Here is a 21,764-nt window from a genome sequence, read left to right on the forward strand (position 1 = left end):
GAGGCCACAGCGAGAGCTGTCCCTCAGATTCGCATGGCGAAGCCCAGGATCCCAGTGTGGCTGGTCTTGGAAAGAGGCTCTCCAAGGAGCAATTTGAGGTAAATGAGGGCATGAGAATCAAGCCCGAGCCCAGCAGGACTTCTGTCCTAGTAGGAAGATGGCAAGAGGGCACATGCACAGGACAGAGACACTTGAGGGCACAGAAGAAGGCTTCCCGCCAAGAGGAAAGGCCTCCCAGGAAGGAGCTATCTTGGCACTTGATCTCAGACCTGTGGGTAGACGGTGTCCTGTTGTTTAAGGCAGCAGCCTCTGGTGTGTTGCTAGGCAGCCTCAAGGACTACATAGGAACCAACCCACCCTTGCTGTTGTGTGCTGTGGCCTCTCACGCACACCGTGTGGATGTAACAGAAACATACGTACTTCAAGATAAACAGCTTCGCCTCCAGATGCTTACAAACAGGTGGAGACACAGACCAGAAACCACCCCCTTTCACCGCAGTCACCAAGTCCTTTTTCTATCATCATCTCAGTCTTTAGGAGTAGCCACAGACACTGGTTTCTCTTGGCTTTGCTTCTACACACACATGCACGCAGACCTACACGCACTGCACACAGACATGGAGGGAGAGAGAGAGAACACTAGAGCTGTAGCCATCACTCTTCTCACTGCCCAATCCCTCAGGTCACACCACCTCCCTCTTCCCGCTGCGCATGGCCCACCCCAGAAAATCTCCAGTCACCGCTTGTTCCCTGGAGCCAACAAACTACAAAACTACATCTGTTCTGGGTCTTCTTTCACTTGCATCCAACATACGCATCTTTCCTTTTTTTCTTTTACAACTCTGACCTCTTCTATAGCTCAGATCTTCTCGCTTCTCATAGCCCTACACTTCTTTTTTTTCTTTTCTTTCTTTCTTTCTTTCTTTCTTTTTTTCTTTTCTTTTTTTTTTTTGCCAGTCAAGTCTTGTACTTTATTGTTGTTGCCACCTCAGGCCTTGACTGCATACTTGCGCAGTGGGTACAGTCGCTCTTTCCGCTGCTGCTTCTTGGTCTTCAGCTTCTCCTCGTGCTTGGTGAGCCAGCGGCGCATGGCTCTGGTCTTCTTAGGCCGCAGGTCCAGAGGCTTGTACTTCTTGCCCTTGTAGAATTTCCTGAGGTTTTCTTTTTGAGTCTGGTTGATGACAGTGAGGACGCAGGCAATGGATTTGCGGACGACTAGTATCTTGGAGAGCTTGGATGCGGCGTCGCCGGTCACCTTGGCGACCTGAAGCCGAGACAGCTCCATTTTCAGATCGTCCAGTTGTTTCGGCAGCTCCTCCTTCTTCTTGCCGCGCAGGTCCCGAGCCTTAATCTTGGCCATGGCTGCGCTGCTCACCACGGAGGCCACCAGGTACGAGCGCCCTACACTTCTTAACTGCTTTTCTTTCAGCCATTTTTCTTCGCTGTGATCTACACACAGTTACATGCTCTTCGCTCTCAGTGTGTCTTTATCCACCCCACATCCCCGGCCCCATGGTCAACACTGCTGAGCTGTCTATAAGAAAGGTGGGAAACATGATGGAGCTGTTAGCAGGCCGATGTGTCTCACAGTTCCAGAAGCTTCCCTGCCAATTGGCACTTAGAAGTGGGTATGAAAGAGTGGGGTGACCACAGAATGCTGTCAAGGGATGGGCCAGGTGCGGGGCTTGTTTTGCCTCATACAGAAGTCTCGACCAGTGTGTTGGCTAATCCTGGATTAGCCCTCTGATACTGGAAACTAGCCAGCCGAAAGCAGGAGTGGGCTCAGGGAGAGATGCAGAAGCAGCCGCTGGGGGCCGGTTACATAACAGTCAGGATGTAGGACTAGGGACCTTCAGGTTGGAGAGGTCAGAAAACATGAGATGGAAAATGTCACTGGGACTTGAATGCCTCTCTAGGTGCAAGGTCTGGAGAAGCCAGCGCCCCGTTGAAGCCAGGCTGGGTGGGGCTGGCCAGCAGTGTGCATCATACAACAGTCATTGCTAGAGTTAGCATCCTTCAGGAAGGTATAGGAAACAACCAGTCCAAAGGCTGGCAGCATCTCCCATGGGATAAAAAAGGATAACACCCCTTAGCATTTGTAAAAAGAAACCTCAGAAATCTTTTCAGTGTAGGACCCCGACCCCATTACTCCACATACTCCCTATTTTAGAAAGCCTCCAAGTCCTCAGCACGCACTTTTTTACTTTTCTATGACTTTCCCCAGCTCTCCCCAACCATGGCCGGCCTATGCCTCTTCTGCATGAGGCTTTTCAGGATCAAGCACTGCCCGCTGCGTCCTCTCTCGTCTGGATTCCCACAGCAGCCCTCTCTGAATAATTCATCTCCTAGTTAATCATGCGTGCGTTTCACTGAGATAATCATCCGCCTGCTTCGAGTCCATCTCTAACTTCCCCTGTGATTATGGTTACACTGGCCGGTGAGCGCTGTGGAGACCAGACTTTGCGTGGCTCTGTACTCCTACAGCTCTGAAGGAGATGTGGATTGCCATCTCCAGAGGTGGCTCTTTGTGGTTCTGAGGGTGCCCTTTCTACAGCCCATGCTTGTGTGAGTGTGACACACAGTCAGAGCCACCATCCTTTGCAGTCCCTTTTCAAAATAGCACTTGCCGTAGTGACAGATGTGCCTGGGTCCACTGCCTGATAGCGGTGGGGAAGTGGGGAGGGGCCAGAGTTCTCGGCCGAAGTGAAAATATGTACAATGACAAGTAAAGAGACAATGTGTTGGGGAAATAAACCAAATGATTATAATCCATTGCTTTTCCTCTGAGTCTGTATAAAGGATTTTATTACCCTTTTATAAAGGATAAATATTGTCACTCATTTAGCATGTATTTAAAATCACTAAATTGGTATGTGTGTACGTGTGATTGTGTGTTTGTGTGTTTGTTCATGTTTACTTTTTCTCTTACACAATTTTAAAAGCCTCAAACAATTAACTGGTCCACTACAGGTAGTGAGAACATACCGCAGCTTGTTACAAGTTCTTCCTTCCTTTCTTTAAGATATGAAGGCCAGGGTGGACGTGTGCTGGGTAGAGGGGGCTGTGGGGAGAAGCAGGTTGAGCTTTCAGTTCTTTTCTCCTCACCTCTTTCCCGGGGAAAGGACAGCCTTTGCCTGTCTCTGCTCCCAAATTCCCAGGAGGGTGTAAGCATTGAGTGGGGTGACTGTCCATGTTTGAGAGGTGTCAGTCACACAGCTCCAGGAAAGGATCTTGAGGTGGCCTGTCATCCTGAGTTGTGTCACATCAGTTGTTTCTCCTGCCTGATGTTCTCCCACGATGTGGGGGGGGGGGCAGGGAGGCGGGAGTATGGGCTGCAGGGAAGCCCATCCAAGCAGTGTGCTGTCCCCCCACAACAGGAGCTCAGGCAGGCTAGGCTGCCACTGCCCCTCAAAAAAGCCTGGCATGTGATGATGGCAAAAGGCAGCATGGTCCTTTGGGCTTCTGAAAGTGTTCCTTGCTGGTAGAAAAAAACAAGGACATATTGGCAGGCTGGTTCTTTTCATAGCCTGGTGTCACTCTGTGCCGTTCAGAAGCAGGAGAAACACGGGGTACCAACTCACCATATTTCACATTTGTGTTCCCAGGACTCCTGTTCCCTGGGAGGAGAGGCCTCTCTCAAACTGGCCAAGATGAGGGGAGGCTAGACACCACGCCCCTTCCTCTGATTTTTGTCCAACGCTACCAACCACCCACATGGTGGTTTTTCTCGCCTATTGTTGACCTGGATTTCTTTTCCCCACAATGTCTTTCATGTTTCTTTTTTTCCCTCTTTGTAAGCTCTTAGATTTTTAATCTTGGAGGCATCAATTATTTGTCCAGACGCTTTGGGAGGAATAAGGCCAAGCTGGGTCAGGTGCTTGTTTACCGTATGACCTGCCCTCCCCTCTCCTCCCTCAGCTCAACCCTGGATGTTTTCTTCCGTGGGGTTTTCACTGCTGGTTACAAGGTCAGCGCCATGGATTCAGATTGTGCAATAGGTCCCCACAAACACCAAAAAAGCAACACTTTTATGTGTTTATTTGTTCGGTACAGGAGTCCTGATTACGTAACTGCCAGACACCGTGTGCCTGGGAACGCTGTTTTCTCTGTGTGCTAGTGTCCCTATCCAAACCCCCCGGGAGTAAGGACAGCAGCCCTTCCAGGTAGCAGGAGGAGGGCCCAGCCCTACTTTCTGACATGTTTGTGTTCCTGTCTCTTTAGTGACAAGCTAGGGAAGGTGAGGAAGTCTGCAGACCTCTGCCCGTGACACAGCACGTGGCCTGGAGTCTGGCAATTTACAGAGGAAACATCCCTGTTGTGTGAAGAAAGTCATCAGAGATTTTGTATATATATATATATATATATATATATATATATATATATATATATATATATATATACACGGTTATATATATACAGAAAATGTAGTGAGTTTTGTTTGATTTTTTAATTATAGCTGATTGAAAAATCAGTTTGTTAGCTACTACTTCCCCTATTGATCTGACAGGAAAAACGCAGACTGAGTGTGGCGAGGAGTGAGAAGGGATGATGGGAGGTGCCCTAAGGCTACAGTGATGAGACCACCCACCTCAGTCAGGCCGTGGCCTGGAGGGAGGCTCTGAGCCCTCACCTCCGGAGTTCATTTACTTTCTGTGGAAGATAATCTTAATTGTCAATTTGATGAGATTTCAGTCGCCATGGAAACAAACCTCTGAGCCTGTCATTGAGACAGCTTCTACATTAGGTTAATTGAGGTGAGAAGGCCCATAAGTAGGAGGGACACTAACTCACCGACTGGGTCCCAGACCGAATAAAAAGGAAAACAAACGTGAGCTCAACAGCAGCATCCCTGAGCCCACCAGCTGCACAGCAGGTGGACTGCCTGTCCCTCAACTGTGAGCTAAAGTAAGCCTCCTCCTAACGTTGCTCTGCCCGGCAGTTTGTCCAAGTATCAAGACAAGTGCCTAACATGCCCTAGAAGGCTTCTCCCATGACACCTGGAATGAAGGCCATGTCCAGCTGGGAGAGTCTCTCCAACAACCAGAAACACAGCTCAAGAGACACTTCCTTGAGACATGAAACTGAAAGAAATTAAGTCAAATGAACCATGTGCTGTGATAAAGGATTTAGATGAAGACAAATATGCCTCTAAGTTCCTTGTGGGGAGCCGAAAGGGTTGAGAGCTGGGGAGACTGCCCACAACACATCCTCACAGGACGGGGTGATACAGTGGTGGGAGGGAGGAGGACGGTGGCCACGCTGCACTGCAGGCCTGGCCCAAGGTAGGTCCCCTAAATTAAATGTCCACTTCCTGTCAGGGCTCATGAGGTTCCCAGCACCTCCACTGCTGAAATTATTGAGCCTCTGTGATGAGAAAGACAGAAAGATGGCCTTTGGCCCAGAAAGTCACACTTAAGACTAAGCTGCCGCCGTGGGCTCACTATCCATCCTGGCTCATGTTTGCTCCCCTGAGGTAAACTGTCCCTACTCGACTCTCAGCGGGTCCACCCGAGCCAGGACTTGTTTTGCAGGTCCATCTGCAAAGTCTGCCTCATGACCAGCTCTGACAGTCCCACACATGCACTGCCACTTCCAGGGCAGCCACACCCCTCGCCGCACACAGCTAACTGCCTTTTGCTCAGACCCTGTGACAGCTCCCAGGTATGAGGCAAACGGTGAGGAGCTGGGTGGTTTTTAGGACAGCCATCACTTCTCTCACAGTTCTAGAAGTGTTGGCAGGGCCCCACTACCTCCACGGATCTAGGAGCACATCTTTCCCGCCTCCCCAGCAGCCAGTGGAGGCCACAGCTCGATCCTCAGCCTGTGGACACAGTGTCCCCTCCTCAGCCTGTGGACACAGTATGCCCCCCCCATCTGCCCCTTTTCTTCTCATTTATGCAGCTGCACCCAACATCCTCTTTATAGATGCTGCTCAGGGACTGCTCGCACTACCCCAGCCTACTCTGGCAGATGGAGGTGTCCCTCAGAGAGGCTAGTCCAGCCCACCCAGCCACCCAACCGCAGACCCCATGCCGATCCATTACCCACAGCACACGTAGCTCCGTTGACCAGTAGCAGCCTCTAGGTCCCAGGTCTTCTCCCTCCTGACAATCTACTTCATCTTAGAAGGTTCCTGCTGGCTCCCCCAAACAGCCCTTAATCTCCTCTAATGTACATTATATTGGTAAATAGCCCTGTATTATTTGAGCTCCCTGAGAATCTGCCTACGGGAATGGAGTTTGCCCCCTCACTTCAGAGCAAACTGTGTTTACGTGAAGTGTCTTCCAAGACCCCCCTGTCCACAAACAAAACAAAACAAACCCTGGCTTGGCACAGGCTACTCCACCCCACTTCCTCTTGTGTCTTTGGGAACAAACAGCTAGAAGGAAAACTGTTCCTGACAGAGATTACTACAATTTGCCACATGATATGAAATGTCTGCAGAGAGAGAAGGAAGCTGGGAGCTCTTCCTGGAGGCTGTGGAGAGGGTCCTCCCAGTCAGGAGCTCCAGCTGCTTGATTCAGCACTCCCAACCGGCTTCGGCTGCACATCTGGAACTCTCAATTTGATAATGCCACTTTTCTGTTCTTTGTTCTCTTGCTTGGAAGCCCCACCACGGGAACACTCTGCTCCCCTTGATCTCTGTCAGGGGCTGCAGCCAGCTGCCTCAATGGGACCTCCCTGGTCAGTTCCTGCTCTGTGTGTGACGCTTCCAAGCCTCATGTAATGATGTTATTCATTCTCTCTCTCTCTCTCTCTCTCTCTCTCTCTCTCTCACTCTCTTTCTCTCTCCCACTCTCTCTTGCTCTCTCTTTCTCTCTCTCATTCTCCTTCTTTCTATTTCTCTCTCTTTCTCTCTCTTCCCTCCCCCTCTCTCTCCCTCCCTGCCCCCACTTCAGATCAGAATGTAGCTCTCTGCTACTTCTCCAGAACTATGTTTGCCTATCTGCCACCATGCTCTCCCCCCCACCATGCTCTCCCCCCACACCATGCTCTCCCCCCACACCATGCTCTCCCCCCCCCACCATGCTCTCCCCCCACACCATGCTCTCCCCCCCACACCATGCTCTCCCCCCCACACCATGCTCTCCCCCCATGCTCTCCCCCCCAAACCATGCTCTCCCCCCCACACCATGCTCTCCCCCCCACACCATGCTCTCCCCCCACACCATGCTCTCCCCCCACACACCATGCTCTCCCCCCCATGCTCTCCCCCCCGCACCATGCTCTCCCCCCCATGCTCTCTCCCCCACACCATGTTCTCCCCCCCACACCATGCTCTCCCCCCCACACCATGTTCTCCCCCCCACACCATGCTCTCCTCCCCCACCATGCTCTCCCCTCCCCATGCTTGTCATAGACTAACCCTCTGAAACTGTAGGCAAGCTCTCCCAAACACATATTCCTGTGGATTCTACATGTGACCAAGCAGGTGTCTCCTTAGATGGGTTAGAAGTCAAGAAATTATGATAGACCTAAAGTACCAAATGTTTTGGTTCTGAGTTAACCCATTCATGGCAGAAAACACATTTATGCTGAGTCTGTTTCAACATGTCTGGGGGGCTGGGGTTGCTATTTCTCTACAGTGATGGCCCTCAGATTTCTTCCCTAACTCATAGACTATATTGATGTGGGCACATGGCAGTCTTTTGAAGACCTGCAAACCATGGCAAAATATAAGGCCTTTACCTCCTGGGAACATCAGCCCTTTCCCAAGGGTGAGCGCTACTTAAGCAATTACTCCCCTATGCTGTGCTTATGGGAAGAGGCCTGCAGCTCAGGTCCACCTTGCAGTGTTTGTTTTCCTTTAATGCAAGTGAGCAGGTCTTAGCAGACAATCCTCCTTGTGTGACATCTGACAGGTTCCTTGGGTCACAGAAGTACAGCAGTGAGGACGGGGGACTTTGAGATGTTACTGGATGAGCCAGGCTCCCCTTTTGACCTTGTTGAAAACTGGGAGGCAAGAAAATCAAGTAAGTTCCCACGGGATGGGTGTGAGGATGGGAACCTTCCGGGCATTATACAACAAACTCTGGGAAGAAAAAGTCACCACCCAACACATTGATAGAAAGTAGTTTAAGCCTGGCATGGTGGCACATGCCTTTAATCCCAGCACTCAGAGGCAGAGACAGGCGGATCTCTGAGTTCAAGGCCAGACAGCAAGTTCCAGGACAGCTAAGGGTACACAAAGAAACTCTGCCTCAAAGAACACAAAAGAAAAAGAAAAGAAAAAAAAAAAAAAAGAAAGTATTTAAGTGTCCAAGGGGTCATGAGCTAATAGATAAAGTGTGTGTTAATTTTAACACAAAGGCTCTTAGTGTCTCAGCAGCCTGCAAGAGCATTCCTGGCTGTCTGCGGAAGGCAGCAGGCGCTGCTTGGTTTCTTTCTGCAAACAGATCATCATAACCAGAGAGGATATTCCCCCTCTGACATACTGACCATGCATCCTCGGTTGATGCCGCCACAGTGTTTGGCACTGGAGTCTGTGTGGCTGAACGCCAGGACCACAGATGTCTGTAAAGATAGCTCGTGTCCAGGAGCAGATACGTACTCTTGATCAAAACCAGTCTGCCCTTTGTGGGTAACAGCCCTGGTTCCTATAGCTCATGCTTTTGTGACGGGGTGACAGGGGATGCAGTCTCAGCCTGTGCTCCATAAGGGCTGAGCTCTGCAGGGGTCAGGATGCAAAGCCTTCCAGCTGCAGCTCAGACACACCTAGTGGAGATGAAGAAAAGCTTGCTGCATCTTCCTGGTGATCATCATCTGCTCTTCCCAGCAGAGCCTGTCCCAGCTCCTAGCAACCGGCACTGCTCCCCATCCCACCCCACCTCCTATAGATAGGCAGCTTGGGGCAATCCAGGGCTCTCTGGAAGTATCATTTACCCTTCAGAGTGCCTTCTCACCACAGTCTGGAATCCTGTCACGTCACAGAGACACCCCTGAGCCTTCAGACGATATTTGTTTCTTCTATTGGCCTCTCCCATTTCAGATATAAGTAAATTCTTAAGAACTGATTCTGAGGCCAGGCATGGTGGCACATGCCTTTAATCCCAGCACTCAGGAGGCAGAGGCAGGTGGATCTCTATGAGTGAGTTTGAGACCAGCCTGGTCTATAAAGTGAGTCCAGGATGGCCAGGCGAAACACAGAGAAACTCTGTCTCAGGAAAAAAGAAGAAGAAGAAGAAAAAGAAGAAGAAGAAGAAGAAGAAGAAGAAGAAGAAGAAGAAGAAGAAGAAAGAAAGAAAGAAAGAAAGAAAGAGAAACTCGTGCCACCCATCAACAGCAAATAAAGGACTTTTATCCACCTGGGTTCTGGACAACTGCTTGCTAGCCATCACACAGTGGGCTCTGTTTAAGAGCAGGGACTATAAAAACCCATCCAAATGGGCCAGACGCCTGATGGGCAAGGCCCCAGCACAGATCTGAGGACAGCAGGGGTGAGGCTAGTGGGGGTGTCAGGTGATGCAAGGAGGGTTGAGCATCACTCTGTTGAGCCTCTCTGCTGAGACGTGTGTGTAGAAGAAGGAGACTGGAGGGGTCTTGAATCCAGTTTTAAAATGTCAGCATCACTCAGGACAAATTATCAGGGCTATAGAACGCAGTATTCTGAGGCAGAGAGCTGTGGGAAAAGGAATGAGAGGACTGGACAGCCAGGAGCCTAGAACCTGCAGAAGAATGGAAGGTTCCAGTGATCAAACCGAAGGAAGGTGTGAGCCATACTCGAGGTGGGGGCTGGGGGGCAGTGGGGTCCCACTTCCTCTACACTGTCACTCTCACGGCTGTGGTCCAATGACCTCTTACTTACAAAAAAAGTGCCTGGCCTCAGTTGACTGAAGGCTGTGGTCTATGGCATTAGGAGAAAAGTGTCATGGTTCGAAGAGCACACAGCTCTGTAACATGCTTTGGCAGCTCTCCCTCACACATACATAGGCAGTATGTCGTTTGGAAAGGGACTTCTGAGTCAGGTTCCCAAAGGATAGGCCCACAGAGGTTCAGGAGGCCTGGGATGCCTTTAAAATTATAAGCAAACCTTTATACAACTGTTTTCCAGAGATTTCCAATCTGTGATGGCCTGGTGCCCAGAAGGCTAAGGGTGAAAACAAAACAAAACTTAAAACAATTGTGAAAACCTACTGGTAAACATCAGTCTAAAAATCCCCGCTCTTTCTCATGATGACTACGTCAGTCACTCCATAAAACTCCTCAGGAGGAGAGTTCCCTGGGTCGTAGGGCTGTCGTTACACCCTAGGGCCCCAAGGCCTTCACCAGCCAGCTGAGGAGAGCAGCCTTCAGGCCTCCACAGTGGCACCCTCACTTCTATCTTCCCATCAGAGCCTGGTTCCCAGGCCCGTGGGAGCCTGGCCTTCCCAGGAGGATCAGTAGCTCTTAGACCAAGCAGGAAGTAGAGTGAGATTACTCATAAGTCGAGATGTTCTCAGAAATTCCTTTTTATAGCTGTTTTGTTTTTCGTTGAGCGTGCCAAAAGCCACACCTTCCGAACGAGGCTCCTCTGGCTCCTCCAGCCGTCAAGGCCTAAACACGAGCCGGGCTGTCTATACGATCTAACCAGGGCATCAACAGCATCCAGAGACTTAACAAAAACAAAGAGCTTCATGCACACAGTCATCCCAGAAGGAAAATGGAAACAGCACAGAGAGCTGTGAGTGCCAAGGACATTTGAAGAAAAGGAAAGGAAAAAAACAAAAAAACAAAACAAAACAAAAAACCCACAGCCTGTCAGTAAACTCCTTCAGAGACAGAACAGTTGAACAACCATATCCATAAACCTTCTAGAGTCTTTAGGAATTTAACAAACAAAAAAACAACTAACATAGTGTTGAACAAGACAGAAACTGGAGCACTGAAATCCCTGGGCTAAGTGTTTGTTTGGTGTTACAGCACACAGGACAGAGAAACACCAGCCCAAACAGCGCCAATGATGCAGAAAGAGACCCTCACCAGAGAGCCCTAAGGATGGCCAAGACTTAGACAATGAAGATAAAAAAGCATTTCCACTAAGTGCAAAAACAAAAAACAAAAACAAAAAACAAAAAACAAAAACCCACCTGGACTGCATGTTTTTAAAAAACAAACCTAGAAAGATTTCATGACTATTAACACTAACTGGCTCACCGACCAGTGCAGCCCAGTGCAAGCACAGACCCACAGAACTCCCCAGCACAAAGCCTGTGGTCTGGGTGTGGTCATGAGCCCTTAGGCAAAATATACGATAAGATTCAAGATTCCCCAAGGAATAACTGATAAAATTTAAAACTTCTGTTGTAAGAAAAACAACATCACATCCCAGGAGAAAACATACTTTGCAGATATAGCAAAGGGCTGTGAGACAAGCACCATCCCATTGTTTCCCATTTTAAATAAACTTATTTAGATGTCACAAACTATTTAAAAACATTGCTGTGGATAGAGACGAAGGAGGCAAGAAGGAATGGAAGGCCCCAGCTGCACTGTCGACAGACAAACACAGCCAAAGACGTGTGCAGGACACCAACTCTGAGGTAAGACCGTGCATCTGGAACCTTCTGGCGGCAAGGTAACGTGGCTCTTTCACACAACAAAGCCCTCTGTGGCTCTGCACAGTGTCTTGTCCCTTGGCTGCCTTGTAGAACCATGCGTGAAGATGGCCTTGGCCTGCACAACTGGAGTCCCAAGGCTCAGGGTCCACTGTCTGGGTTCGTGCTGGTAGGAGACAACAGCTGAGAGAGATAAGGCAGCGACTGATCTGATTTTAGGGGTACAGAAGGGAAGCCAGCTACTCCAAGTGCAAAAGCCAGAATGGATGTGCCCAGCAAGCAGCCAGTCAGTGAGACCTCTTGCCCACCACGTGACAGGCAAGGGCAAGCGATACGCAATCAGAGCCCGCCGTGGGAGGGGGTGGTCTGGAAATTCTCCTAGCTGGGAGGCTGCCTACCCTTTTCTGCCAAATGATGAAAATCCACATGCATGTGTAAGCATAGGTAGAGAATGAGCTGAGCAGTTCATGGAACGCAAAGTCAGGAGCCGTCTGGCCCACTCACAGGAAAGCACACGACTGGTGCCCATCCCTTTAAGGTCTACACATGAAGACTCATAAGCTTGACAGTTTCCAGGAAGTGACAGCCCAGAGCTCTCCCCTGGGACAGGAAGAGCAGAACCGACTGTCCACTTGAACCTCGAGTCTGTGGCGCTGTGAACATGGCCAAGCCCTGGCACCGACTAGGAATTCATCCTCACAGGAAAAGAGAGAGACTGTAGAGTCGGGGCCTCAGCTTGGGTCACTCTGATAAAGAAAGTCCTGAAAAGCTATGGCTGTCTAAGGAATCTGGCTTTTAGAGGCCTCCGTCTTAGTAACCAGCCACGGCTCAGGCCAGGCGATGCCACAGTTCACTGAGAGGAAACTACAGTCTGCGGAAATGTGGCTGTCGGAATTGTTATTTCCTGTCATAAGCTTGCAGCAATGGCCTTTCCTCTCACGGGCTGGAAATAAAGTGTTTCCTTATTGTCAAGGGCCTGAGATAGAAGGCTAATGTCCCCAAATGGGAAGTCATCCAGGAGCATGGACTTCCTCCCCCGCCCCCCGACCCCGCCCCCCGAGACACTCATCAAGGTTCAGCACGTGGCTGCAAGCTCAGGCTTTACATGAATCTTCTCTGGAGTTCCTCATCAGGAAGGAAGAGACAAAACACACCCCTACATGAAGGACCCTGCTGGTTGAGGTTACAGTCCACTCTGAGCTCAGCGTTGGATGGAGGACTCCCTCTCCCCAGCAGGGCCTCCTGCTCTCTGCCTGACTTCATCTGGAAAGTGTCTCAAGACATGGATATCCCTAGCCACACTTGATATGTGGGCCTTGACACAGCTCCCTGATGGCTCTCTCCTCCCTGCGCCTATAGGATAATTAGCTACTATCTTCCTGCTCATATGATAGGAGTGTGCTGCCATGTGAAAAACAAGCATCCTTAAAGTGCCTGGTTCCGACCAACTATGTGCACCTATCTTGGAAACACCCACCCACCCACTCCCCAGGGGCTCTGCAGCCTCTGTTCTCCCTGAGTAATGCTGAACGGGTGGTTCCCGGAGGGTTTTATCTCCATAGTGCTTACAGCCTTGCAGGGTCTGCGTCTCTTCTTCTGACCCTCTGGCCTCGGTGGGCTGGTGGCCCCCAGGGAGGAGGAGAACCACACCTACAGGGAGTAGCCTGCCAAGTTTGTGGCCACTAACAAGACTCAAGTGCTCACGCAGCAATGTCTGTCTTCCTCACCTCTGACCACCTGGAAACCCCATGGATACAGGAACTGTGTGTAGAGTGGCTGTCACGCAGGGCCCTCCCCTGTGGCCACATGGGTACCACAGGGACCCTTCTATTTGCAGGAAGCCATGATGAAAGGAGCAATGTCACAGTCGAGCTCACCTGGAACAAGGCGTTCTGCCCTTGACAGTTCCTGTCCATCTAAAAGTAACATTTGCAACAGAGGAAGAGAGGGGCTGCAATCTAAGAAAGCGTGCTGTGAAGAAAAAGCCAAAGATGTGGTGAGACCATGGCCTTTCAAACAATAGTAGCGTTAACACTGAGGAAGAAGTGGTTATGCCATGTGAGGAGGGACCTTGGGCCTCTGCCTACACAAGCATAGGGGTATGAGGACAGGGGTGTGTGACTGTGTTTCTAAACTCTCAGACCATAGGCCAGAAAGCACCCATGATTTGAACTGAAGTGGCTTGAACTTGGACACACTGGAATTAGGTCAAAGGTCTCCCCTGAGATTTTGGAGAGGAGCTGAGCCAAGAAGGGCTCTGCACGCCGTCAGGGCAGGGTGAACTCGGTGACTGACCTGGCAAGCCGGCCATGGAGCTCTGATAGACAGAGTGGGGTGAGGTAAGCCAGGCTGGAGTTCAGACCAAATCCACAGGCTTGTTTCCAGCATGGGAAGAAGAATTCTATTCTGATCCCTGAGAGCTTGCCTTTCCCTTTGATTCCTTTCCATCATGGGATGACCGGTACAAGGTTTCCCAAGAACTCTTCCAGAGAAGTGATGGAAAACAGCCATGTAAGCTGGTTGGAGGGAAGAGGCAGGCCCAGACTGACCTCACAGCAGTGACGGAGTTCATCTTAGATACCAAAAGCCTGGATCCCGTGAGGGGCGATGGTACACCACTATAATCTCAAAACTCAGAAAGATGAGACAGGAGGATTCCCAAAAGAGTAAGCCCAGCCCTGGCCAAACACTGAAACCTTGTCTTAGAAACAACACATTCATGAATCATCAGGGAAGTCTCCGAGGGCTGGGGCAGGCTTCCTCCTCAGGAGGCAAGTCTCCTCAGAAAGTCAGATCTCGTTAAGCTGCAGGGCAGTGTGGACAGTGGGCAGTGTGAGCGTCTTCCTGTGGTAGGCTGCATTCCCTGGATTCCCAGGAATCCACAGTGACTGAGGCATATTCTCCCTGAGGCAACACCAGCTCCACAGAAGGCTGGAGGCCGCTGCTGGGTCTGGAGCACTCAGGAGTTACCAGCATAGACTCTGTGCCCCAGCTTCCTCACTGAAGTACCAGGCAAAATCTAGGCTGTGTGGAAGACAGTCTCCATCTCTTGTCCCAGAAGGCAAGCGTGCCTGACTCGCACAACACGTGAAATTCTGGCCTCTAGCTCTCTGGCCAGCAAGCAAATCATCCACTAAATGCAAGGTGTGTATAGGAGGCCTCATGTGCAGAATCACAAGATGATAGGTGGCCCCAGTGCCTCTGTAGGCTGCAATGCTCCCTCAACACATCCAACTCCTCAAAGGGGAGCACCAGCCACCTGCTTCCCTTACCCACACACTACTTTTCTCCATCTCTGTGAACTGAGGTGGTCATAATGTGTCTGGAGACTTCTGACAGGGCAAAGAGAGCCATGTGGTAGGTCTAGCAGTGGTAACCAAGGTGACAGAACTCCACTTGCTTCCCTGAGGTCAGGCACTCCTGAATTCAATGACTTTGATCTGTTCTTCCCATGTGAGCTCAGCTGACACACACCTCACTCCATGACCCTCTTCTGCCCAGCGATCACCTCCCAGACTCTGTGCCTCCCCTACTGGCTGTCATTTTCCCACTTGGCCACTATCACTGCTTTTTTTAAGAAAAATGCTTATTAGAGAAAAGAGCAGTCCACTTTCACTCGTGACATCAGAGCTGAGTGGTCATCCGTGAGCCAGAGGGACTATGGGATGGTGGCCCAGCCTGGAGGCCATACAGCAGGATCTAAATACTACACTCCCAAAGGCTCCTGAATTTAGTGCAAAGCTTTGGTTTACAGCATAGAAGAAACCCCCCAAGTGTGGCAGAAATAGCATACTAAAGGTGAGTCTGTTTAATCCGAGAGAGGAAGAAATCTCAGGCGGTTCAGAGGGAGGCAGGCAGAGCAGAGCATGGGTTATTTGGACCCTCTGATTAGAAACCTGTATCAAATCACTGAGCAAAAGCTTCCTTTTTCAACTAAGTGTGTCTGAACTGGCAGTGTCAGAATACCACACACCCAAAGTATGTTTTTTCCTGGGTTCGACTACACTAAAAACTGTCATTATAACACCGGGCTTTCGTGAGCTGCAAATCTGAGTACGCAGCGGTATCCTCCCCTCCCTGAGCAAATCGGGCTGTGAGCACAGTCCTACACAGTAGCCGGGATTTGAGAAGAGCAGAGTGTTGTCAAACTATGAACTCAAACGAAGCTGCAAGTTCACTCACCGCCAATCTGGTGTAACGCTGGTGTAGGTCTCGCCAACAGCCAGACAACACCACCACCTGTGATGTGGTGTCTGTCACCGCAGGACACCACTCTAGATAAACACGGATTTACCCATGTAATTGCTCCAGGCTGACTTAGAGATGCCGACTTGTCCTGCAAGATAATCAACAAGGGTTAACTGGTGTTGCAGCACTCAGCAAGGGGTCAGTTCTGGAGAAAACCCTAAAGAACGCAGGCGGGTTTTGCTTCCTTCACAAGAGATGACCATATTTGAGGTGTGTTGTGTAGCTATTTAAATTCATGTCTATGAACTGAAACCATCTCTTCTGGAGGGAAGAGTAGGGTTCATGGAACCAGGGAAGTTGACAGCTGACGGTGTGCGCATGTGTGTGCATACACACGTGTGTGCAGGCACTGCTGGATGCTTTCACTAGCCTACCACAGGAACGTTTTTACCATCAACATGTATAAATATGATCCCATCCCTGGAAAGGCACAGTAACATAAACATGCTCTCCAATGCACCAGCCACCTCTCTGCACTGTTCCTGGCAGCCAGTCATCGCCCATGGGGAGCAGCCCTTCAGGCCAGGGTCAGCCCAGGCTCCCACTAGTTTTTTCTTCTAGAAGCTGCAACGGCTGAGAATTGTTTGCACAGCCAAAGACTCCTTCCCGGAAGAGGCACTTAAAGCAACAAACAAGTCCAAGTGCCCTCCTTGACGGAAAACACTTCAGCCCAAAAGTGAGTAGCAGTAGCGCTGAGGGCTGTGCCCTTCTGGATGCCCTGTGTGACCAGAGGCTACAAGCAGTAGTGAGCAGGGGGTGTCATGTAGTGAGCAGGGGGTGTCATATAGTGAGCAGGGAATGTCATGTAGTGAGCAGGTGGTGTCATGTAGTGAGCAGGGGGTGTCATATAGTGAGCAGGGAATGTCATGTAGTGAGCAGGGGGTGTCATATAGTGAGCAGGGGGTGTCATGTAGTAAGCATGTGATGTCATATAGTGAGCAGGGGATGTTATGTAGTGAGCAGGGGGCGTCAGGAGTAAGCAGGGGGTGTCAGGAGTGAGCAGGGGATGTCATGGATTGACCAGATGATGTCATACATTTCACCACAGCCACCTTAGTTCTTCTTACTAAAAACAAGTGACCCCAGCAGAAAGCCAGGACTGATGACCCAGCGCTCAGATGGCATCTTGCAGAGCAACTTGAGAAGTGAACACGCTGGCTTCTTCCATTTCTACAGCCCAGCCACGGGTTCTACTGGACGTCAAGCCCCAGTAGTTGCCAGAGCCGACGGCCTTGTCCATGTCACATGCCCTGCTTCTTTTTATATCTTGACTCAGTAGCAAAAACACAAAAATAAATGATACCACACTCCTATTTTCAAGGAATGTACACCAAGCACGGAGTGACAGGTGTAAGTGGTTACCATGGCGCTGCACTTACCAGACCTGTCACGTCAGTAACAACAGAGGTCAGGGGCATGGATGAGAAAGAAACAGGGAGCAAGAAAGCAGATGAGAAATTCTCCAGTTATAGGCAGCTTTCAAAGTGGAAATGAATCCCTTCCTGCCTGTCATTTCATTTGAAAAGTGTGTTTTGAAGTATATTTCAAAAACTGAAGATGAAAGGATGTAATCTTAGAAAAAGAAAAGGGTCTAGTCCATCAAAATAAGGAGAATTAAAAACACTATTCAGGCCAATGCCATGAGCGCATCTCATCATCTTGAAGGTCACAGAGTCATCAGTCCTTCACATCTTGGCACTGATAACTTAGAGAGTTTTGGGGGTGGGCAGGACCACATTCCAGGACAATGGCATTATCCCTGCTAGAGTGGGGTCCCAAGCTCATGTCCATGCAGAACCTCACAATGAAGCCTTATTTGGGAAATAATCTCCACAAATAAAATCAATTATAATGGCATCTTTTGGTATCAGGGTGAGTTAAGAGGTGCCCTATTAGAACAGCAAACGGAGCCACGGAGAAGCAGGGAGAAGGATGTGAGGAAAACAGCACAGGTCAGAGTAAGCGGTCTAGGAGCCAGCCCGTGCTGAGGACTGCTGACAGAGCCAGAGGAAGACACAGGCATCAGCCCCCTTAGAGGGACACTCTGCCACAGGTGACTGCATCTCTCCCATCCAGAGCCATAAGCCAATAAAAGCCTGCTGTGTTGTGTCACCGAACTTGTGCCCTTTGTTGAGTGGCCCAGGAAGAGATGATGAGATGCTGGTAGTGAGTCATATCCCACAGAAAAGCTCTGGAAGGTCTGAAGCCTGATGTGCACTGAGAGAGAGGGGGGGGGGAGGGAGGGAGGGAGGGAGGGAGAGAGGCTCCAAAGGGCCATCCCATGAGTGGGGAGAGAGTCGGTCTAATGCTCACTAGACCCAGGACTCTGCAACCATGTAGGGACTGCGGGGAGGGCTGGCTCAGGGCACAGAGGATCAGCCAATGACCAACCCAGGACATGACCTTCACTCTCAGTCTCGAAGAGGCTCCTGAAGGCCCTTAGCTTGTCAGTCCAACACAATGGGGCCAGTGTGTTCAGGAAGCAGAAGGAGAGTGTTCTAGTGAAGTCATAAGTCTCCCGGCTTCTGACAAAGAAGCTATCAGATCACATCAGAGATTCCTCTTTTGCCGGCAGTTAAAATCTTAGATGTTACCAACTCCTTATGTTATTGTTTTTCTTGAATAATTCAACAACTATCTTTTCACAGTGGGACTTGTGAGATCCTAGCCAGACACTGGGGTCCCAGCTTTATGCAGGTCAACCTGACTCCTGTCATGGGGATTAAATGTAACATCTGAGGTGGACCTCAGATTTTCAAAGCTGTAGAGAGATGCCTAAAAAGGACAACTCTTGCCTAAGTCAGCCTCCCATAGAGCAACTATATTTTGGGAAAGCCAAAATCTATACTCTATGTTCTGCAGTAGTAAAACTTGAAAAAATAAACCAGAAGCAGATGAAAGGGTACACTTTAATATATTCTCTATTTCTTTGTCGCTTTGAAGGGTTTGTTTGTAGGCCGATTCATAAATCACAATGTTCCTTCTCAAGACAAGGGAATCATGTTGGCTGTCTAATGCTCTAAGGAGGCTCTTGATTGCTCCCAGCCTGGGAAGCGACAAGTGAGTCAGTGAGCTCCTGACACTGACGCTTGGGTGTTTGGGAACCTGAGCTGATCACTGAATGTGGATGTGCAGTCTATCTGCCAGTAACTGACCTGAGATACTTGTGTCATTCCTCTACTCTCCATTGCCCTTCACAAGATGAGGATGATGGGGGTGGAGGTGGTGGTGGAGGTGGAGGGAGTGGAAACGGAGGCAGAGGTAGTGCTTGGAGGTGGTGGTGAAGTTGGTAGTGGTGGTAGAGATGGAGGTGGTGGTAGAGGTGGTGATGGTGAAGGTGGTTGTAGTAGTAGAGGTGGTGGTGGAGGTAGTGGTGGTGTTGATGGAGGTGGTGGTGATGGAGGTGGTGTTGATGGAGGTGGTGGTGGTGGTGATGGAGGTGGTGGTGATGGAGGTGGTGTTGATGGAGGTGGTAGTGGAGGTATAAAGGTGATGACGATTGAAAGAGCAATAATGATAATGAGGTTGATATTGGTAATGATGATGATGGTGATGTTGGTAACAATGGTGGTAACAGTCGTCATGATGATGATAATGGTTGATGATGAAGATATTGACAATAAGGTAATGATGGTGATAGTGGTGATGATGATGACCATGAAGGTCATGATAGTCATAACGGTGGTGACAGTAGCAATGATATGATGACTGTCCCATAGAACTCGGCCTTGGCAATGAGCACATCAAAAAAAATTTCATACACTATATTTTAATCATATTCTATCCTCTCCTCCCCAACTCCTCCCAAGTTCTTCCTTGCTTTGTTTGTTTAATTGTTTTATATTTCATAAATATCTGATGGTGTCCTGACATTGGTGAAGGTAAAATGGCACACACTATTAAGAAAATACCATAACTAGATCATTTAACTTGTATGTTTCCTAAAAATACTAATTTTGGGGGCTGGAGCTAAGTTCAGTATCTCTCTGGCATACATGAAGCCCTAAGTATGATCTCTACATAAAACTTGTTCCATGAAGTTGAGCTCAGACTTCTCTGCTGGTTTGTTGGCATTTCCCGTGTGGCTGTCCATTTTAACTACATGTGTGATGCTAAGGTAATGTCTTCGTACTTAGGTGTTAAAAACAGCAAAGGCTGGCCTTGAGCAAGTTGGGCATCCAGCCTATAGACACTGCCTTGCAGGTGACACAGTGAGGGCTTCAAGACATCAGTACAAGAGCAGTGGGTACAGTGGCTTCCCATTCTCAGATAAGTTTCCAGAGCACTAGAGGAGACATCTGGATGCCAATAGCTTCTCCCTGGAGAGCTGCCTGATGTGCGTCTCCAAAAGGAGGGCTCAAGGTGAGCCTAGACACCTAGGAGAAGAGCTCAGAGCTCAAAGGAGTATAGGGAGGGAGATGAGCACCCGTTCTCAGACTCTCCAAACCTAAGATGTGTGAACATTGAAAGTAGAAGAACAAGTAAAAAAGAGGAGGAAAATTATCAGGAGTATGAGGGACAAGAGAGGGTTAGGTGGGTAAATATGATCAAAATACATTATGAATATACATGAAGATGTTGTAATGAAACCCGTCCTCATAGTTAATATATACTAAAGGAGAGAAAGAGCCCTGAGAAAAGTTATGATGACAGATTCACTGAGTAAAATAGAAAGTTCCAAATCATCCTGCTACATATAAAACCACAAATAAATCAATTATAGATGGAGAACGTAACAGTGGCAGAACCTTAGAACAGTATGGCGGGAGAGATGGCTCAGCAGTTCTGAGCACTTGCTGCTCTCGCAGAGGACTAGCATCCACATGGCTCCTCATAACTTGTTACCCCAAATCTAAGGGGTCTGATGCCCTCTTCTGCCTTCACAAACACTGTATGCACATGTTGCATATAAACACATGTAGGCACATGCACATAAAATAAGAAACAAAACTTTAAAAGCAGATAACCCTCACAATACTAGCTGAAGAAAAAATGAATGAGCAGTCCCGGGGACACCTGGGTAACAGTGGACTGATCCAAAATACAGGGCAGATCAGTGACAATACTGTTTATGTGGAAATTTGAACAAGGGGCCACGGGGTCACCCCTGGATTTCAGAAGCCTAAAGAGGCTCCTTGAGGACCAGTCACAGGAAGCACCAGACATGCCCAGCTCAGCAGCAGCACTGACCAAGGCTTGGGAAGTTGAAGATAGAGGAGACCTGACAGCTAAACATACATGCGTCTCCAGATGCATCCATTTTTGTTTCAGGTGCATTATGGATAAGCATGAATGGAGTCTGAGGGCCAGGCTGTGGCCATGAGTTCATACCATCCCCTGTCTCTGTTGACTATTCTGAAGTTTTGCAGCCCTGTTTTCCTGTTCATGAAGATTTGCAGAGCAGAATTCAGGGCCAAAGGAGAAGTCACTTCCAAAAGGAACAAGAAAAAGTCTCTTGTTTAGAATTTGAGATTTCTCTGCATTACATATTTGTTTTTAAGCAATTGAGACGTTCCAAAAGTGGTGCGTTCATGTGTAGAGAATAAAAGCTTTGAAAATCTGTAGGAACTTCACAGCTGACGCTCACTTAGCTCTACAGCTCTGATTTGCAGTAGTCCTAGGTCACACATGTTGAGTCCCAACTTACCAGGGAAGAGTGCACAAGAGAGCTCACACACACATAAACCCACACAGACATACGCGCGACACACACACACACACACACACACACACACACACACACACACACACACACACACCCCTCAAAGCCAGCACAAACACCTCAAAGCCAGGACATTGTTCAGTGAGACAATCCCTCACAACTTGGCAGCATCCTAAATAAAGGGCAGTGGCGTCCACAGATGAGCCCCATCAGCTGCAGAAAGTTGGAAACAGTCAACTGGCTCCACCAGAGAGCATCCAGAACCTTCTGCCCCTGGACTCCCACCAAATGAATATCCAGCCAGGAGAGATGAGGTCATC

General features: G+C 49.3%; 1 protein-coding gene across 1 annotated transcript; it reads right to left on the reverse strand.

Moving 5' to 3' along the window:
- Positions 1-959: 959 nt before the first annotated feature.
- Positions 960-1,420, reverse strand: LOC311584035 (large ribosomal subunit protein uL29-like). The gene has a single exon (XM_084758071.1). It carries the CDS (start codon positions 1,358-1,360, stop codon positions 989-991), a length of 372 nt encoding a protein of 123 aa, XP_084614197.1. The 5' UTR covers positions 1,361-1,420; the 3' UTR covers positions 960-988.
- Between the last annotated feature and the right edge of the window lie 20,344 nt (positions 1,421-21,764).

Source organism: Acomys minous (genome assembly GCF_964271855.1).
Source record: "Acomys minous genome assembly, chromosome: 15".
NCBI classification, from domain to species: Eukaryota; Metazoa; Chordata; class Mammalia; order Rodentia; family Muridae; genus Acomys; species Acomys minous.